This window comes from Scylla paramamosain, chromosome 4 (assembly GCF_035594125.1).
Source record: "Scylla paramamosain isolate STU-SP2022 chromosome 4, ASM3559412v1, whole genome shotgun sequence".
NCBI classification, from domain to species: domain Eukaryota; kingdom Metazoa; phylum Arthropoda; class Malacostraca; order Decapoda; family Portunidae; genus Scylla; species Scylla paramamosain.
In genome coordinates, this window is record NC_087154.1 from 24,027,027 (window position 1) to 24,045,668 (window position 18,642).

At 40.7% G+C, this 18,642-nt stretch overlaps 2 protein-coding genes across 8 annotated transcripts in view; both read left to right on the forward strand.

Moving 5' to 3' along the window:
- The window catches only part of LOC135099894 (uncharacterized), a 53,928-nt gene extending 39,794 nt beyond the window's left edge, over positions 1-14,134 (forward strand). For 6 of the 7 annotated variants that reach the window (XM_064002552.1, XM_064002551.1, XM_064002541.1 and 3 more), the window contains one exon: positions 12,620-14,134. The gene's annotated coding sequence lies outside the window, so the exon portion shown is untranslated. Of the gene's footprint in view, positions 1-7,931; positions 9,005-12,619 lie in introns of those variants that run through there. The other variant, XM_064002543.1, reaches the window with a different exon arrangement.
- Positions 14,135-15,639: 1,505 nt separating this feature from the next.
- On the forward strand, positions 15,640-18,642 carry LOC135099896 (uncharacterized). The gene has a single exon (XM_064002553.1). The coding sequence runs from the start codon at positions 16,054-16,056 to the stop codon at positions 17,944-17,946; it is 1,893 nt and encodes a 630-aa protein (XP_063858623.1). The 5' UTR covers positions 15,640-16,053; the 3' UTR covers positions 17,947-18,642.

Genomic DNA, 18,642 nt, shown 5'->3' on the forward strand with positions numbered 1-18,642 from the left:
TCTACACCTGCTATCCACAGTGCCGCCTCCTTCTTCACTAGCCTGCAGTTGGGATTGATCACTGCCCCACAGTCCTCTCCCACTCCTCACCATCCATCCTCCTTCCCCCATGACTTGTTTTGGGCCAACTTTATAGACTCATAATGGAAGCTTATCAGCTGTTTCAACAGGGAGAGTCATTCCTCAATATCATATTGCACCTTTGGCTTGCTCTCTCTTCTGTCCTGTCCCTTCTGCAATGACCTTCTCTCTTCTGTCCTGTCCTTTCTGCAATTATCTTCTCCCTCCTGTAGTGCAATGCACGTTCTCTTCCTGACAAAATACAGAAATTAGACCTATATCTGGCTGACACATTCCCTTTGTTAGTAGGAATATGTGAGACATTGCTTCCACCACACCTCCAGTTTCAATTACTGGGATATACAATCCTCCATGCAGACAGACAACACAACAAAGGTGGCAGTGTCCTGTTAGCACTCCAGGATACTCTCACACACTTTCCTATCAACCTACCGAAGTGGAATTGGGGCAGCCTGGAGATGGTAGCAGCCAGGGTTGCCACGAACCAGGGCTGGCTCTCCATAGTAGTGTGCTACAATGCTGATGGCACTGAAATGAAATGAAATGAAATAGATTACTACCTTGTCTCCCTCCCACCACTGGTTGTCCTCATGGGAGATTTCAGTGCTCACCACAGATGCTGGGACCCTGCCCTCGCCATTCATCTCACCAACACCACAGGTGTTGGGACCCTGCCTCACCATTCATCTCACCAACACTACAGGAAGGGCCCTCTTCCAGCTCATCCTAGACACCCCATCTATCATTCCACTCTCTCCTGGCCTGTCCACCTGGTACCACCCATGCACAAGAGCCCCTTCTGTTTTAGATCTCTTCCTTGGGGATCCAGCCTTCACCATGTCTGTCACCTCTGGTCCATACATGGGGAGCGACCACCTCCCACTGCTCGCCTCCACTCCTCTTGTCACTCTGTCCTTTCTACCTGGCTGCTGCTATAGTTTTCACCCACTGGATGGGATTGACTTGAGAGAACACTCAGTGATCCTCCTAACTTCTCACTCTCCCTCAACAATACCACGGTGTGCATCTCCCCAACTTTGGAAGAGGCTGGCAGAGAGGCCTTCCATCTCACTACTCACCGCATCCCATGTCACCCCGACAAGTCATGTTGGTCCGAAGAGTGCTCCCAAGTTGTCATGGCAAGGAGGAAGGCTTGGAATCAGTGGCATCATCACCCAACACCACAGAAGGGGTAATAAGACTTCTTGCGCAAAGGAAGGCATGGAGCTCCCACTGCGCCTCACTCTCCACAACAGCCTCTGTCAAATGCACATGGGACTTCTTCCATGCAGTAGAGGGCTGCAAGACCCACACCTGCCCACCCCTTGAGGATGAAGCAGACCCATTCTTGGATGATGCCCACAAAGCTGATGTGATGGTATCCCCACTTTGCAGAGAAGATTGGAGTTCCCTCACCTCTCTCCACAAGGGCACAGGACAATACCACTGGTGAACTAGATTGAGCCACTCCGGGCCTCAACAAAGGGAAAACTGCAGGCCAAGACAGTGTCCATTATGAATTCCTCATCCACCTCCGACCTCCAATGCAACACACCATGCTTTCCGTCTACAACTCCAGCTGGCTATGAGGATCCTTCCCCGAGTGCTGCAAGTCCTCTGTCATCCTGCCCATTCCCAAGCCAGGGAAAGACCCCACCCATCCATCCAGCTATTACCCCATAGCCCTTGTCTCCTGTGTGGGCAGACTACTTGAATGGGTGGTCACCACCTGCCTCATCTGGTGGTTAGAGGACCACTGCTTCTTGGGGCCTGAACAGTGCGTCTTCCAACCTCCCAATCCCACATTCAGCTACTTGCCATAGATGTCACCACTTTTGACCTGCCCACCTTATTGGCCACCACTGACATCCCTCCACCCCACCAATCCACAGTTATACACTTTACATGTGCCTTCTTGAAGAAGACTAAACTGTTCCCTACACTGTGAACACTCACAGACACTTACCAGGGTGTATATAGTTGGCAATGACATCATCACCCTTTACTCCCAAGATGAAGAAGTTGATTCCCCTGGTTTTAGTGATGAGGAAAAATGTGGGCAGAGTGAAGAGGAGATTGTGGAAAGTAGAAGATGATTATGCAAAATTAAGAGAAGAGAGGAGAAAACAGACTGGAGCAGTGAGAAACTGGAAGTTAGATATGAATGGTAAGGATATGAAGAGTATTTTAGGGGAATTGAGGGATATCAAGTAGTGAGAGAAGGAAAAGTAAGACAAAAACAAGAAATGAAAAGAAGAGATAGAACAACTTGTGGATCAGAATAATAAAAACAAAGCCAAAATTACAACTTTAAAAGGGAAAATGAGGAGCTGAAGAATAGTCTGGAGAAGGAAAATACCGAAGTGAGGATATCATGAGAGATAAAGTGCAAGATATGATGAAACAAGAAGCCCATAGCTGGAAGGAAGAGAGAGAAAAACAGATGATTGATATGAAGGAAATATTGAGACAATAAAAAGAGGAACATGATAAGCAGATTGAAAAAAAGTGGTTAGAATAATAAAGGAAAAAGAGCAAATAGTAAGGCATACAGTACATAAGATGTATTGTGATATTTGGTGATAAAGAAAAGAAATTACCCATTAAGACTAGGACTATAAGAGAAAGAGAGGAACTTAAGAGAGCAAAGGAGATAGTAGCAGCAGTAGTGAGTGAGGGAGGAGAGGAAAGAATGGAGGAAATTGAGGAAGTTCAGGGGCTTGGCAAGTATGTTGAAAATGGAGTGAGGCCTCTAAAAGTTAGAATTAGTACTCAAATGACAGTGGAAACTGTAATGGCAGAGACATGGAAACTATTAAAGATGGAAGACATTAAAAAAATATGGATAAGAAGAGATTTAAATGAGAATGAGAAGAATGAACTGAAAGAGATGAGAGAAGAGATTAAAGCAAAAAAAAAAAAAGAAAGAAAGAACACAGGATCAAGTGAAAGAATTTGCGTTGAAAATTGTGGATTTAAAGATATAGTGGTGGTTGAAGAATGCTAGGGAAGAGGAGCAACAATAGAGAAGGAATATAGCAAGATTGAGAATGAATGTGATATAATTAAAGTTATGTACACAAATATAGATGGGCTTGTTTCAAGTATATTGGAACTAAGGGATAACAAGCTGGATATCGTATGTTTAACAGAGGCCAAATTAAGAAAGGAATTACAGATAAAATTTTCAGAGGAAGGATTTAACATTTACAGGAGAGATAGAAAAGATAAAGGTGGGGGAGGAGTGTTAATATTGGTGAAGAAAGATATCTTATCTGTTGAAAAAGTGGAATACGGTGATGGGATGGCAGAAATCTTGAGCATTGTAGTTAAAGATGGTGAAAAGAAAAAGAGGAAGATTGTTGGCACATATATAATACCCAAAATAAATGCATGGAAGACAAATGAGTATAAGGAGATGCAAGAAGTGTGGAAATGCTTGGATAATGTGATTAAAAGGACAGATAAGGTGTTGCTTATGGGTGACTTTAATTGTGAGAATGGGAATTAGGAAGAGTTGGAACTAAGGGAGGGTACAGATTTGTGGAGTGAAGAGATAATGCAATTAGTCATGATGAATAGAGCAGTGAGTAGATGAAGGTACAATGTACAGAGAAGAAGAGCAGCCTTCAATGCTTGACCTAGTGTTTACCAGAAAGCCAGAATCCAGGCCCAGTATGAAGTACAGCAGGGTACGTGACAACGCATGGTTATTATAACATACAACTTCAACAACTCACTGAAATTTTAATAAATATTTAATCCTTTCACACCCATGATGTACACCTTTACGTCACGGACACACTCCATACCAAACATCATGACATATACATATACATCATGCAATACCTGTACATATTGTGGAGTGGTTTTTCGTCCTGTAGGCAGTCTATGAGCCTGGTATAGCCTACTGCAAGGAATAAAAATAAGCCATGCCCATCAGCCAATTAATTTGCTTATATGTGGCATGACTGTCCATCATAAAATATTATTGGCCGGAAGTGCCTCTCCATGCCCAGTTTGCCTAAGGCGATTGATACAAAAGGACGTACTTTAGTGTCTTCTCATTGCCTTGCCATTATTGGAAACTTATTTTTGCTATATTTTGTGATAGTTTTTAGGAATTTACAGCCATGTCAGACAGGGGTGATTCAGACTCTGATACACTGATACATCATATGTGCCAGAAAGTGAGGGTGAAGATGAGAGTAGTAACACTGAACTGGAGCTTAGTGATAGTGAATTATGGCAGGATGTTGATCCAGTTGAAGACAGTGGGTGGCAGTTTCTTGTCGACATCTTTGCTGATGCACAGCCACGTGCACTGCCCGGCTTCACCAATGGTGCTGCCCAAGGGCCCCAGGCTATTCCAGCCCTTACTTTCCATACTCCTGGAGATGCTTTTAGTCATTTTATAGATGGCTATGTGATTTCTAAATTGTGTTCATGGGCTAATGAGAGAGCTGATGTTTATTTTGCTGAAAATCCAACAAAGAAAAAAGTACATGGGCTAAAGTGGACACCAGTAACAGCAGATGACATGTGTGTATTCTTTGGGTTATTGATAGCCATGGGAGTGGTACAACTACCCAATATGCAAATGTATTGGTCACACAATGCAGTTTTTGGAGGCCCACGAGTTTTCACAAAGGAAGTGATGAGTAGGAATAGGTTTCTCTTCATTCTCAAAATCTTGAGATTTTAATCTGCTGCCACTGTCAAGAAAAATGTACTGTCAACCAGAATTGAACCATTTTTGGACCTGATGAGGGACAGGTGCCAAGCAGTTATGCAACCAGGTGAGGATGTAGCTGTTGATGAAGCATTTATTTTGTGGAAGGGTCGTCTTGGATTTAGACAGTTCATAAAAACAAAAAGAGCTTGTTTTGGCATCAAGGTTTTTGTTCTTTGCCTCTCTGGTGACTACTGGGATGGATATTCCTGGAATTTTGCGGTCTATTATGACAAAGGGGCCTTCAAAATTGATGATCCAGCAGCAGGGAATCTCAGGATTTCAGAAGATATTGTTATACATTTGATGAAGGACTTACTGGATCACAGTCGACATGTAGTTACCGATAACTGGTACACAAGTCTCAGACTTAGCAATTACTTGCTGAGCCTTAACACCACAATGACTGGTGTTGTGAGAAGTGGTAGAGGACCCCCCAAAAGGATGATGGCTGAAAAATTAGAGAGATTACCACCCATGATTTACCGTAAGTAAATGACTACTACTACTACTACTACTACTACTACTACTACTACTACTACTACTGCTACTACTACTACTACTACTACTACTACTACTACTACTACTACTACCACCACCACTACAACTACTATGTATATTCCTAGTACTTTTATTTTCACCACCATCTTTATCTCATTATAATTTTTTTTTATTATCATTACCATTGCCATTATTATTTCTTATACGTTATAATATATCACTGTGTATGTTTATACCATATTGCTCATTTTTAAGTGGAAATAGTGGATTAATAACACTTTTCTAGCATTTACATGCATATTTCTTAAATATTTTTGGACGAGCGTAAGTTTTGGGGGTGGGTGGTATGGGATGCGTGGGTGACCGTCGGCCACCTGGGCGTGAAGGGGTTAATCGGAATACTTGTGCACGCATTGGAATTTTAATAAAAATTCAGTCAGCATAATGAACCAAAACTGCTTAAAGCAAATTTGCCATTTGTACAAGCACTGAAATTTTAAGAAAAATTCATTGGAATAACAAACTAAAACTCGCAAAACAAACTCACCAGCTGTGCAAGCCACTGCTTACCTATCCACCGTCTGTTTTCCTCTCTTTTTCCCTCCTCTCCCTTCTTTCATTTTGTCTCAAACCTCCCTCCCCCTTATCTGTCAGAGATAAGGGACAAGGGAGTGATACTGCACTTTCTCTTTTCCCCTCATTCATTTTACGTAATTTTTGCTTCTTCCTTTCTCACTCGTATGTGTAATTCCATTTTCATTCTCAATCAGTCTCATTCTATTCAGCAATCCTTAGGATTGTTCTTACTTTCACAGAGAGAGAGAGAGAGAGAGAGAGAGAGAGAGAGAGAGAGAGAGAGAGAGAGAGAGAGAGAGAGAGAGAGAGAGAGAGAGAGAGAGAGAGAGAGAGAGAGATGGAAGGAGGGAGGGGGGCAGGGAAGAGAGAGAGAGAGAGAGAGAGAGAGAGAGAGAGAGAGAGAGAGAGAGAGAGAGAGAGAGAGAGAGAGAGAGAGAGAGAGAGAGAGAGAGAGAGACTGACATTAGGTAAATGTAACCAATGCTTGTCAAAGCAGCACAAAACTTGGGATGATTATGTGTGAAACTCAGGATGGTAAGAACCTAGGACTAGGCGTGAAACTCGGGAGAATACTATAACATACTGTACAGTGCCTGCAGATGAAATTAGTACAATAACTTTTTTTGCTATTTTGATCAAAGAAAGATGGAATCAAACAATGTTTTGTGCATCTTATCTCTTTTTTTCAGTATTTAGACATATTACCATTGTTTCTTAGTAAAAATCAAGTCTCTGGAGCATAGATTGAACAAGAGTACAAAATATTCTTTATCAAGTTCCATGGACCAGATTTTTTTGATAGCTTCTTTCAGCATGGGAGCAGTCTGCAGGCACCTCTTCATGTATGTCTATACATTTTCAATAGGATTGAGATCTGGTGAGTTGCCAGACCAATCCAAGACTTGAATGCTATTTTCAGCAAAGAAATCCATGGTTTTCTTTCCCCTGTGGCAAGGGGCTCCATCCTGCATGAAGACTGTCATCTTCAGATATTGACAAAAAGGCAGCAGGTTCTCCTGTAACACTTCAATATAATTGTCACCCTTCATGGTTGTACTTTTAAGGAGAAAATTCATTCCTCCCTGACCATTATAATTGCTGAAATGTCCTTGTACTATGACGTAGGCCAGATGCTTTACGGTCTTCACTGTAAACTTTGGATCATATCTGTTGGAGTCTTGATTGTCGCACTGTCTGTGTAATTGACCTGATGACATGAAAACAACTTTTGTCGGAAAATACCACACATTCCTGATCCCTAGTAGTCCGGTCTTTTAACCTTCATGTGGGCAGTCAGCATTGGTTTTTGTGCTGCATGATGTGCTGGAAGTCCAAGCCAGTCCTTCAGTAATCTTTTAATTGTGCAAATAGATACGTCTTTCATCTATTCATGGATGGTGATGAAACGCCTCACCATCACGATTCTTCGCAGCAGCTTGTCTGTGTGTCTGGATGTTTTATGCTTTTTCCCTGACCCAGAATTATTCTTCATATTTGATTCCCATACCACGCTTTCCCCATATGAATGTAGTATTTTTAGATATGTGTAGATGTTACCCTATCTCAGCTAGAGACACACCTTCTTCATGGAGTGTGACAATTCTTGTCTTCTCCACAATGGACAAGTGTTTTTACCCCATGGTCAACTGGTTGAGGCATACAGGTGCATGTATTGAAACATTCGAAACTGTGCATGACAGGGGAGATAAAAAACCAGCACAACTTCCTGTGTGAAGCTTGTGGCATGCCTGACTGAGCTGTTGTGACAGAGAAATGCTAATACTTTGTCGAGTTCCCACATGTCACCAAAAACTCAGTTATTTCTTCGGTTATGGTAAATTCAGCTGATAAATTTATGGTAAAAATAGCATGCTGTTTTCACTGTCATCCTAATTTCATTTGTAGCTATTGTATTTGTCATGTTATCTCAAATATGGTAGTGGAAATGTGCTCATATTTTGTATTTTTCAAGAATTGTGGATTTTTTGGTGTTATTTTCTGGTTCTCTGGAACCAGTTAATTTTTTTTTTTTTTCCCATAGGTTCTTCAGTCACCATAATGCATTTGCCATAATGAACGCTGCATTGGAACAAATCATGTTTGTTATTATGTACCCTACTGTACCTGCCCCCATTAGGAAGAAGTGATCACGTTGTAATAAAGTTTAAATTAGAAGAGATAAAAGCAAAGGATTTGAAAAAAGATTACAGAAATGGAAGACTAAACTATGCAAAGGCAAATTTTAAACAACTAAAAAATGAGCAGGCATAGTTGATATAATGCCAGATGTGCAAAGGCCAAAATGGACAAGGACAAGGCATAGAAGAAGCTGAAGAAGCAGTGGAATGAAGGGAATAGAGAAGAATATAAAAAGCAAGAAATGAATATCTTGGGATAAAAAGAGAAGAAGAAAGGAAATTTGAAAAGGATATAGTGAACAAATGTAAAGAGGAACCTAAGCTTTTCTATAGATACATAAATGGTAAAATGAAATATGGAGATTGTATTTAAAGTTAAAAAGAGGCAGAAGAACATATGAAGATGATGAGGAGATGAGTGAAATTATGAATGAGAGTTTTAAATCTGTATTTAAAATGGACGCAGACTTTGTTGTGCCTACAGATGGAGTGTCAAATGAAGGATTACATGAAATTAAGGTGGAAAAAATATGAAACCTACAAGGTGTTGAGTGACTTAGATGTTAGAAAAGCAATGTGACCAGATGGTGTGTCAGGGTAAGCACTGAAAGAATGTAGAGATCAACTGGTGGAGCCAATCTTGAATGTAGTAAATAGTTCATTGAAAGAAGGAAGAGTGCCTAAAGATAGTGCCTGTCTATAAAGGAGGTGATAAAATGGAACCACTAAACTACAGCCCTGTATCCTTAACTAGCGTGATAGGTTAATTCTGCAAAATTGTTAAAAAAAAAAATGGGTGCAGTATTTGGAAGAAAATAGGTAATTACAGATAAACAATTTAGATTTAGACAAAGATGATCATGTGTTACAAATCTGCTGAGCTTTTGTACTAGAATGGTAGATGCAGAACAAGAAAGAGATGGACTGGTGGATGCTGTTTGTATATCTATATATGAATAAAGCATTTGACAGGGTTCTTCACATGAGCCTACTGTGGAATCTGAAAAATATAGGTGGTTTAAAAGGCAAAATATTAAGTTGGATGCAAGACTATTTGAAGGATAGATAAATGAGGACAATAATCAAGAGATAATAGTTCAAGCTGGAGCGAGGTAAAAAGTGGATCTGTATTAGCACCGATTATGTTTCAGATTTACATGAATGATGTGCAGAAAGGATTAAATAACTACATTAATATGTTTGGTGATGATGCAATCATCACCAAACATATTAATTGTAAGGAGCTACAGAGAGACTTGAATAAAATTTATGCTTGGAGTCTAAATTGGAAACTTGAATTTAATCCTAAGAAATATCATGTGTTGGAAATAGGAAAAAAGTATAAGGAGACCTACATGAAACTATAAAATGAGTAAAGATATGATAATGAAAAGTAATAAAGAAAGGGATTTGGGGGTGATTATCCAGGACACACTGTCACCAGAGAAGCATAGGAGTATATAAGTGGAATGTTTGGATCCACATATAGGATGTTAAATAACATTAGAGTGGCTTTTACCTACACGGACATGGATATGATAAAAAAAAAAAAATTACAACCATGATATGTCCCAAGTTGGAGTATGCTGTAGTTGTACGGTCTCCACATAGGAAGAAGAATAGATAAATATGAGGAAATTGGAAAGAATACAGAGGACAGCAATGAAGATAGTTCCAGAATTGAAGGAAAAGACTTATGAAGAGTGACTGGAAGAAATGAGATTAGTAACATTGGAAGAGAGAGGAGAAAGGGAGACTTGATAACATTGTAAAAAATAATAAACTGTATGGAAAAGGTAGACAGTTTAGGAGATGTATATGAATGAGGGAACAAGATGTACAAGAGGACATAGGAAAAAGATTAGGAAGAGTAAATGTCACAGTGACATTAAGAAATATAGTTTCCCATATCATAGCATTGATCTCTGGACTAGTTTAAGTGCAGGTGGTTACAGCTGTTAGTGTTAGCAAATCTGAAGTGAAATCAGATAACTGCAGATATGGAGACAGGATAAATGAGATTTAGCTCGGATCCTGAACAATACAACTAGGTAAATACACAATCCCTCTCTCTCTCTCTCTCTCTCTCTCTCTCTCTCTCTCTCTCTCTCTCTCTCTCTCTCTCTCTCTCTCTCTCTCTCTCTCTCTCTCTCTCTCTCTCTCTCTCTCTCTCTCTCTCTCTCTCTCTCTCTCTCTCTCTCTCTCTCTCTCTCTCTCTCTCTCTCTTGCCAACTACACTGCTTCCCTTCATATTTAATTACTTATGCAATATTTCTTATAGTACATAAGTACATATATACAGTAATATTATGCAGTACATACATGCATATATACATCAATATATTTACATGATACATAGTCATTATGTAAAATTCTCTCTCCTCCTGCCTTTCCACAAAACTCTTGACACATTAGATTGTGTAGATTCAAAAGGAAATTAATAAAAGGTGTAATTTTAGTATGTAATTAAGTAAACATGCATTAATTCATTTTCTTCAATTTTACAAGCTCTGGACTGTGTAGTCTATAATGTATATAATGTGGATGCGGATATTCATTTTATCACAACTGTGGGTACACATGTTTAATTTATCAGAACTGTGGCTGTGGATGCAGATGTGGACATATGATATACCTCTACTCTCAATAGTATAGAGTCCTTGCTAACATTGCCATCAGTGGCTTTGCCATAAAATGTGGCACAACAGACTAGAGTTGGTGTTGTGAAATTTATCAATTTTGGAAGTAGCATATGTAGAGAGATTAGATGGGATGATGGTACCCACAGCTTTTGTTACTTTAGGGATTACCAGCAATGTATAAATTTATTATTTCTGCAGCCAAATCTTAAACAGTGAAGCTAATGGGTAATGATAAACTTATGTGAGTGAGAATAATGTTTCCCTCTGGCCACTGGAGGCACCACCACCGTGGGGAGAGCAAAACTTTAACATTGAGTAGACCTAGTATACAAAGTTCTTGGTCACACCAAACATGAGGACAAAACACACATTCATGTTGCAGCTGTGCAGTTGCATCACACTGAATGTGAGGACAAAACACACTCATGTGACAGCTGCGCAGCTATGTCACACCGAATATGAGGATAAAACACACACTTATATAAACAGTTCATGCAGGGAAGCAACAAAATGCCTGACTTCTGATCTCTCTAAAATTTCTGATTGGGGCAGAACAAACTTAGTGTTGTTCACTGCCTCAAAAATCAATTCTTCCATCTATCAACTTGACACAACCTTCCAGACAACTATCCCCTCTTCTTCAGTGACACTCATCTGTCCCCCTCTTCTATATTGAACATCCTCAGTCTGTCCTTTTCTTATAATCTAAACTAGAAACTTCACATCTCATTTCTAAACATCTTCAATGAAGTTAGGCATTCTGAGACACCTCTGCCAGTTTCTCCCCCCCCTCTTCCCTGGCTGCTAACTCTGTACAAGGGCCTTATCCCTCCATGTATGGAGTATGCTTCACATGTCTGGGGGGATTCCACTCATACCACTCTTTTAGACAGAGTGGAATCAAAAGCTTTTCATTTCATCAACTCCTTGCCTCCAACTGACTGTTTTCAGCCTCTTTCTCATTGCCGTAATGTTACATCTCTTGCTATCTTCTACCATCTTTTCATGCTAACTCCTCTTCTGATCTTGCTAACTGCATGTCTCTCCACTTCCTGCAGCCTTGCTGCACAAAACTTTGTTCTTTCTTTCACCCCTATTCTGTCCAACTTTCTAATGCAAGAGAACCAGTATTCTCAATCATTCATCCCTTTCTCTGGTAAACTCTGGAACTCTCTTCCTGCTTCAGTATTTCCACCTTCCTATAACTTGAACTCCTTCAAGAGGGAGGTTTCAAGACACTTATCCTTCAATTTTTGACTACTGCTTCAGACCCTATTCAGGGACCGGTATCTCAGTGGGCTTTTTTTTTTATTGGATTTTTGTTGCCCTAGGACAATATCCTTCATACATAAAAAAAAAGTTGCACAGCTTTGTCATGCTGAATATGAGGACAAAACACACACTTACGCAGTGAAAGGCTTTGTGGCTGGCATAAATAAGGGTTTTCATTGTTTTCAATGCCCAAAATTTTGTGAAACTCAAGAGGGTACTAAACACCCAAAGTTTTTTTTCAAATTAATGACTTATGAACATAAATTATGAAGAACTGTCTGAAACCTAACTTCATAACTCAGGGAGTCACTGTATATTTCCTGCTTATGTGTCTTATTACTCTTTTCCACTGGGGGCTGATGGGTCAGCAGTTTATGTGTCTATTACTCTTTTCCATAGAGCTTATGGGGCTAAGTGTGTGAATGATATGTGTGTAAATGTGTAGTGCTTTGTTTGGGCCACCCATGTGGGATTGTCTGCCTGGTAAATAAACAGATGGATAGATTACTATCTTGTGTAGTTTTCATGTAACTGCTGATGTTTTTGAGGTCAGAATAAGTTGAATTTACTATAAAATACCATTATTTTATTTGTTTCATTGTTGGTATGAAACAAACAAATAGGAAAAGAAAATGTTTTGTTATTTTATGATTAAATTAGATGTTCCTATAACTCAGGAAACAGCAGATGGTAAGATGGCACTCTTTCTGCATCAGTGAAGTATCATCATTGGGTTCATCTGCTCCACAAGGAGGCTATGCATCATGAGTGGCCTCCACTTCCAGTCCTCAAGAAAATGTATTACCACTGAGTTTCATTTGTTTGCCTAGAAAATGGACAACCATTCATCAATGCTTTTGTTGTTATTGTTAATGAGACTTAATGAGACTACTTCTTTTAGTAGATCTTCATTTAAAAATACTGTTGGGAAAATATTAAGATATTATGTAATAGTTTATTTAACTATTTGCTCATACAGTTCATTGGATTGCAGAGAAGGAAAGTTTTTTTTTTTTTTTTTTTGGTATTGATTACCCAATTTTGAAAATGTGCTTATTTAATTTCATTAATACATTGCATTCTTGAAAATAATGTATTGGATATGTCAGTCTTAATTGTGTAAAGAGTATGTTGTGAAGAAGAAATTGGCATGCATAAAGGAAGCAACTCTAAGGAAAGAGAAAACAAGGGTGTATTTTTTTGTAGCATTACATGGGAGGTGTAATGTTAGATGGTATTTTCTGATAACAGCTCTGAAAGCATTGGTAAGTGTTAATGGAGAGCTTTCTATCATGTTATGAAATATGGAAATGTCAAATATAAAATAAATAATATTAATTTCTCCATGATCTAAGATGGGAATGCCATTTTCTCAGACTTCTAATTTGCAGTTTGATATTGACTATTTTTAATCACCTTAGAATAGGTAAACTAGACTTTGTAAATGAATTATATTCCTTATTTGTAATAAAAAATTCATAAATTTTTGTAAATCATGAATTTGATTTTTTTTTTTTTTTTTACATTATTTAATATTTTTGTTGAATTTTTTTACTAATGCTAATTCTGTATGAATAGATTGGTGCATTGGAGAATTCATTTGATTTGTTAATTCATACATTTATATTTTGAAGATTTGTAAATTATGAATACCTTGTATTAACTTCATGTCAAAAGCAGAGCTTTCAGCACTTCCAGATGATTGTTGAGTGTATTTTAAAATACTTACACATTATTGTCCTTAGTGTTATTTTGTGTTTAGGCATTGTATAAAGATAGATGTTGACTTGTATTGAAAGCAGAAAAGAGTTGATTTCATATTCCTTACTTCCTCTGTGTTGGTCTCTGCTACTGTTGCTTCATCATCATCATGACATCACCATTGCCTTCCCCAAAAATCTGCTTCAAACTTGATGGAATTTTGAGAAATTTCATACACACTGTTTAGTTAAGCAACAGTTTTGTTTACTGAACCATCCCAGAGAATGTTTATACTATCTGTCAATCTTCTGAAGGCCTTGTACTCGTTTTGATGTTCTGCTTCATGTAGGTGTTGACTTACCAGAAGAGGTTGATTGGAGGGATGCCCACTAACACTGGTGTTCACTATCATAGAGTGGAGAGTGTGATAGCAGCAGTGATAACTATCGGTGTATTGGTCGTGTTTTATGAAATTAACATTTTTCTCTATAGCTTCATGTTTATGATACATTCCCTGAAGTTATCCAACCATCCTCATCATGTGTCTAACCAGGATGAGTGCAAGCTGGCCTGAAAAAAAGTACTGCATGCATTTTCTTGTTGAATGGCTGACTCATGTACAAACCATATTCAACTTGTGACTGGGTTACAACATAATAGATGAGAGCCTCTTATAGCAAAGTTGAAAAGAAGAAAATGATCAGTCATTCAGCAAATGTATGGGGACTGGCACAGTACTGTTCCAGCTTACTGAATGGCATGGTAATACCTTATGCTGATTCTAAATCATGCAGTTTCAGTTTTGTCAATTTTGTAAATGTAAGTGACTGCATAATGTTATATAATTCAGTATTTTTTTCTAGAAGATTTTAACCTTGAATAGATTCTCAAGTTGAGCAAGAAGAATAGATTCTCAAGTTAAGCAAGAAGGAAAGTAAGTGGTTAAAGGCGGGTTCACACTTGGCAATTCACTGTTAAATTGTGACCTGAAACAAGCTAACAATATCTTGCAATACATCTTCCCAGCTGGATGTATGTTCACGTAGGTGAATGGGAAGGGGCGGCTGGTTGCAGGAAACGAATATAAACAAACAGCAACTCATCAAGATGTCTTCCTTCAACGATGATGCCGAAGTGATAATTGCATCTCTTTTGGCATACTAGAAGCTAAAACAAAAAAAGAAAATGCCTGTGGATTCGTCCCTGGCTGAAGAAAAGACAAGAAAGATGTATCTATCACACTCTTTTGCTTGAGCTGAGCGTTGAAGACCCAAACACCATCATGAGACAGTGGGTATGCCTCAACAGCGAGAAGTACCATGGTCTTCTACAGCTTGTGACTCCCCTTATCAGGAAGGAAGATACTCACATGAGGGATGCAGCGACACCTGGCAAACACCTGACACTTATGTCGAGACATCTAGCAGCAGGTAAAGAAGAGGGATTGGTAATCATTAAGAACTTGGCTCCATCTGCAGCAATTACTAGTATATATATATATATATATATATATATATATATATATATATATATATATATATATATATATATATATATATATATATATATATATATTAACTTTTCTGTCTCCAGACACCACATCTTCCCCAACTCTTCCCAAGGACACGATGTAAACAAAGCAGTATACAGCTGGACAAGACCAACTTGTCGGTTTTGTTGGTGCAGCTGGCAGTTCCAGCTGCCAGCCACCAAAAGTCCAGCAGGCAGTCCAATGCGGTTTGTGGCAGCTGGCAATTCGGCAGCGAATTGCCAAGTACGAACCTGCCTTTATGCAAGGTAGCTGGCATTATAAGTACTCACTAACAGCATTGTGAATTAAATCAACTTCTCATGAAACTCATTCTGCCATGAAATAATGTTTGAACAGACCCTCATATATATATATATATATATATATATATATATATATATATATATATATATATATATATATATATATATATATATATATATATATATTATATATATATATATATGAGGCTATCCGTGCCAGAAGGTCTTAACCCTCGAAAAATGAGATTCGAGATAACGGTTGCCCGGGAAAGAGGAGGGGTGTAAAAGTCTTATGCCACGTGGGGCCAAGCCAAATGCGACCATTCAGGCACCTAGAACAGGGTTCAAAGTCGTGTGAAAACACGCAGAAAAAGGTAGCGAGATGGGTGGGATTCCCGAGCCATATGGGTGTATCTCACACGTGTTGTCAGCCGGCAGCCAGCCGTGCCGCTCCCAATGAGGAGCGAGTATTCGCGTGACGTCATGGCCACCGCGCGCCTCAGCCAATGGAAGCGGGTTTCCCTTCTCTCGCTCTCTATCTCTCCTGCTCTCCATGCTGTCTGTCAATCATCACTCTCCATAGCAACCCTACGCTGCTCTGTTTTTCGCTGCTACCATGGCTTCTGCTGGCGGATCTTCATCTTCCCGTGGTGACAACGAGCCTCGAGGACGTCCTGACGGCCCCCAGAAGAAGAGGAAGGCGCAGAAGGAGACGTGGAAGAAGAATGTGCTGAAGAACAAGCGTGTGAGTGGAGAGGAGTACGTGAGCCGGGCAACCAACAAAGTTGTCCCTGCACGTCGTGTAGGGGAGCCCTGCACCTGCCCTAAGGCTTGCTTTGTGCTGCTGGGTGAGGAAGCTGTCCAGCAGATCTTCACCCACTACTGGAGGATCGCCGACCACGATGCCCAGACTGCTTACCTCTCCAAGATGGTCACATCCAAGCCGACGAGCAGCCCCCAAGCCGGCAACAGCAGGAGGAAGTTTACCCGCGAGTATACTGTGTTGGCAGATGGCACGAGGACGGTGGTGTGCAAGAAGGCGTTTCTCAGCATTCACAACATCTGCGAGAAGCGTGTCTCTTACATGCTGAAGATGATGGGAGAAACTGGTGTGGCTCCTGTCGATCGTCGTGGCAAGAAGACACCGCACAAGACTCCTGACGACGTGATGCAGCTTGTTGACGAGCACATCCTGTCTCTCCCTACTTGCACGTCCCACTACTCCCGTGCCAAGAGCCGCAACAAGGTCTACCTTCCTCCTGGCTACTCTCACTCCCGCTGCTACGACCGGTTCAAGGCTTGGTGTGACCAGAAGGGTGTTCCTGACGACAAGCAGATTGCCTTGGACGGCTACAGTAGGCGTTTTGCCACCTTCAACATCGGTGCCAACCCTCCTACGGTGGACAGCTGCAGTTGGTGTGACAAGAACGACGCTGAGCTTGCTGTGGCCATGGTGAACCAGGACGAGTACCTGCAGAGGAAGTTGCGTCACGCCAGGGCCCTGCACGACGCGAAGTCTAACGTGGCGCAGTCCATCATGAAGATCTTCGAGGGTGACGTGAATGAGGACAGGTTCGCCCTCGCTATGGATCTACAGCAAACCCTTGCTACACCTCGGCTGGCCACCAACGTAGCCTTCTACAAACGTAAGATGTGGACGTACGACTTCTGCGTCCATGACCTCACCAGCAAGATCACTCCTGCCCTGTACGTATGGAACGAAACCGTGGCAAAGAGGGGGTCGTGTGAGATCGGGAGCTGCCTGATTCACTACATCGAGACCGTCATCCCTGAGTACATCAAGCACCTTGTCATCTTTAGCGACAACTGTGGAGGGCAGAACAAGAACCTCAACTTGTGTCTGCTCTTCCTACGCTTCGTGCACAGTGGACGGTTTCACACGATCAAGCACTTCTTCCTCATGCCCGGCCACTCCAAGATGTCCTGCGACCGCGACTTTGGCAACCTGGAGAATTACTTCAAAGGACGGGACATCTACACCACGGATCACTACGTGCAGCTGATGTCAGAAGCGAGGCAGGGGCGCCCCTTCAATGTGGTGAAGATGTCTAGCGAGCAGTTCCTCGACCTTCAGCCACTGCAGTCCAAGCTGACGAAGACCCAGGTTGCCAAGGCCAAGTTCAAGGAAGGTCGCATGTTCAAGTTCAGCGCGGAGTTCAAGCAGGGGATGGCCATCTGGCAGAGTTACAACGATGAGATAGAAACCCCAACGCAAGTCAGGCTGCAGAAGGGGAGACGGGAGACGTACGATCCCGCCACCTTCGACCTCACCTCTGTCAGCTTGCCTGTGAAGTACCCCGAGGGAGTGCAGCTGAGTCTGGAGAAGTTGGCAGATCTCAACCACCTGCTAGCCTTCGTTCCCCTCGGGTACAAGCAGTGGTTCATTGACCTCTTCGCTGCTCAAGGCCTGCTTGCTGCTGCTTGCGTAGAAGATCTTGACGACCCTGACGACCCGGAACGGCTTGAAGACGATCTCCTCGACTACTGAAGGAAGACGACGAAAGTGTCACAGTTCTGCTGTGACCACCAACCGTGAGTATCTTAATAAATCTCTCAGCAACCCTACTTATTGGGTTGAAGGGGGATTTATTAGGTTGGTAAATCTGCTAAGGGCATTGTTAAGATCATAAAAGCCTTGATCTGATAATGAACTTAACTGTCTCAAGCCAGTGTAAAGGATGAGAGCCAACATAATTTTTTTATGTTCATAAAAACTGCATAAACAGTGCATAAAATGCCTTAGTACACGATCCTGAACAATAGTAGAAAATGAAACATAGATGAAAGCATAATAAAAGGCGCGCGATGAATAAATTCTTTATTTTGCGGGGGAAAAATATTCATAAAAAATCAAGTTCTCCACCTTTCATCATGATTTCTTCACACATTCTTATTTTCACCATAATATCCTAAAATAACATGTTACACACCATTTCCATTGGGGAAAAATTACCGCTACGGACATAGGCTAGAATAAACTCGGAAAATGGGTGTGATTTTTTCGGATTTACTCTTGACAACCATCATAACTAAACAGAACTACTCGAGAGCTTTCATTTGATATATAATATATATATATTCTGACCGATTTCATGCTCGTTTTCAGTGTTTAACTTTGAGGGGGGTTTGCTCAAAACTAATATTTTAGGGTTAAGACCTTCTGGCACGGATAGCCTCATATATA

Coding starts and splice junctions, on each gene's coding strand:
- LOC135099896 (XM_064002553.1), top strand. CDS start 16,054: ATGGCTTCTGCTGGCGGATCTTCATCTTCCCGTGGTGACAACGAGCCT.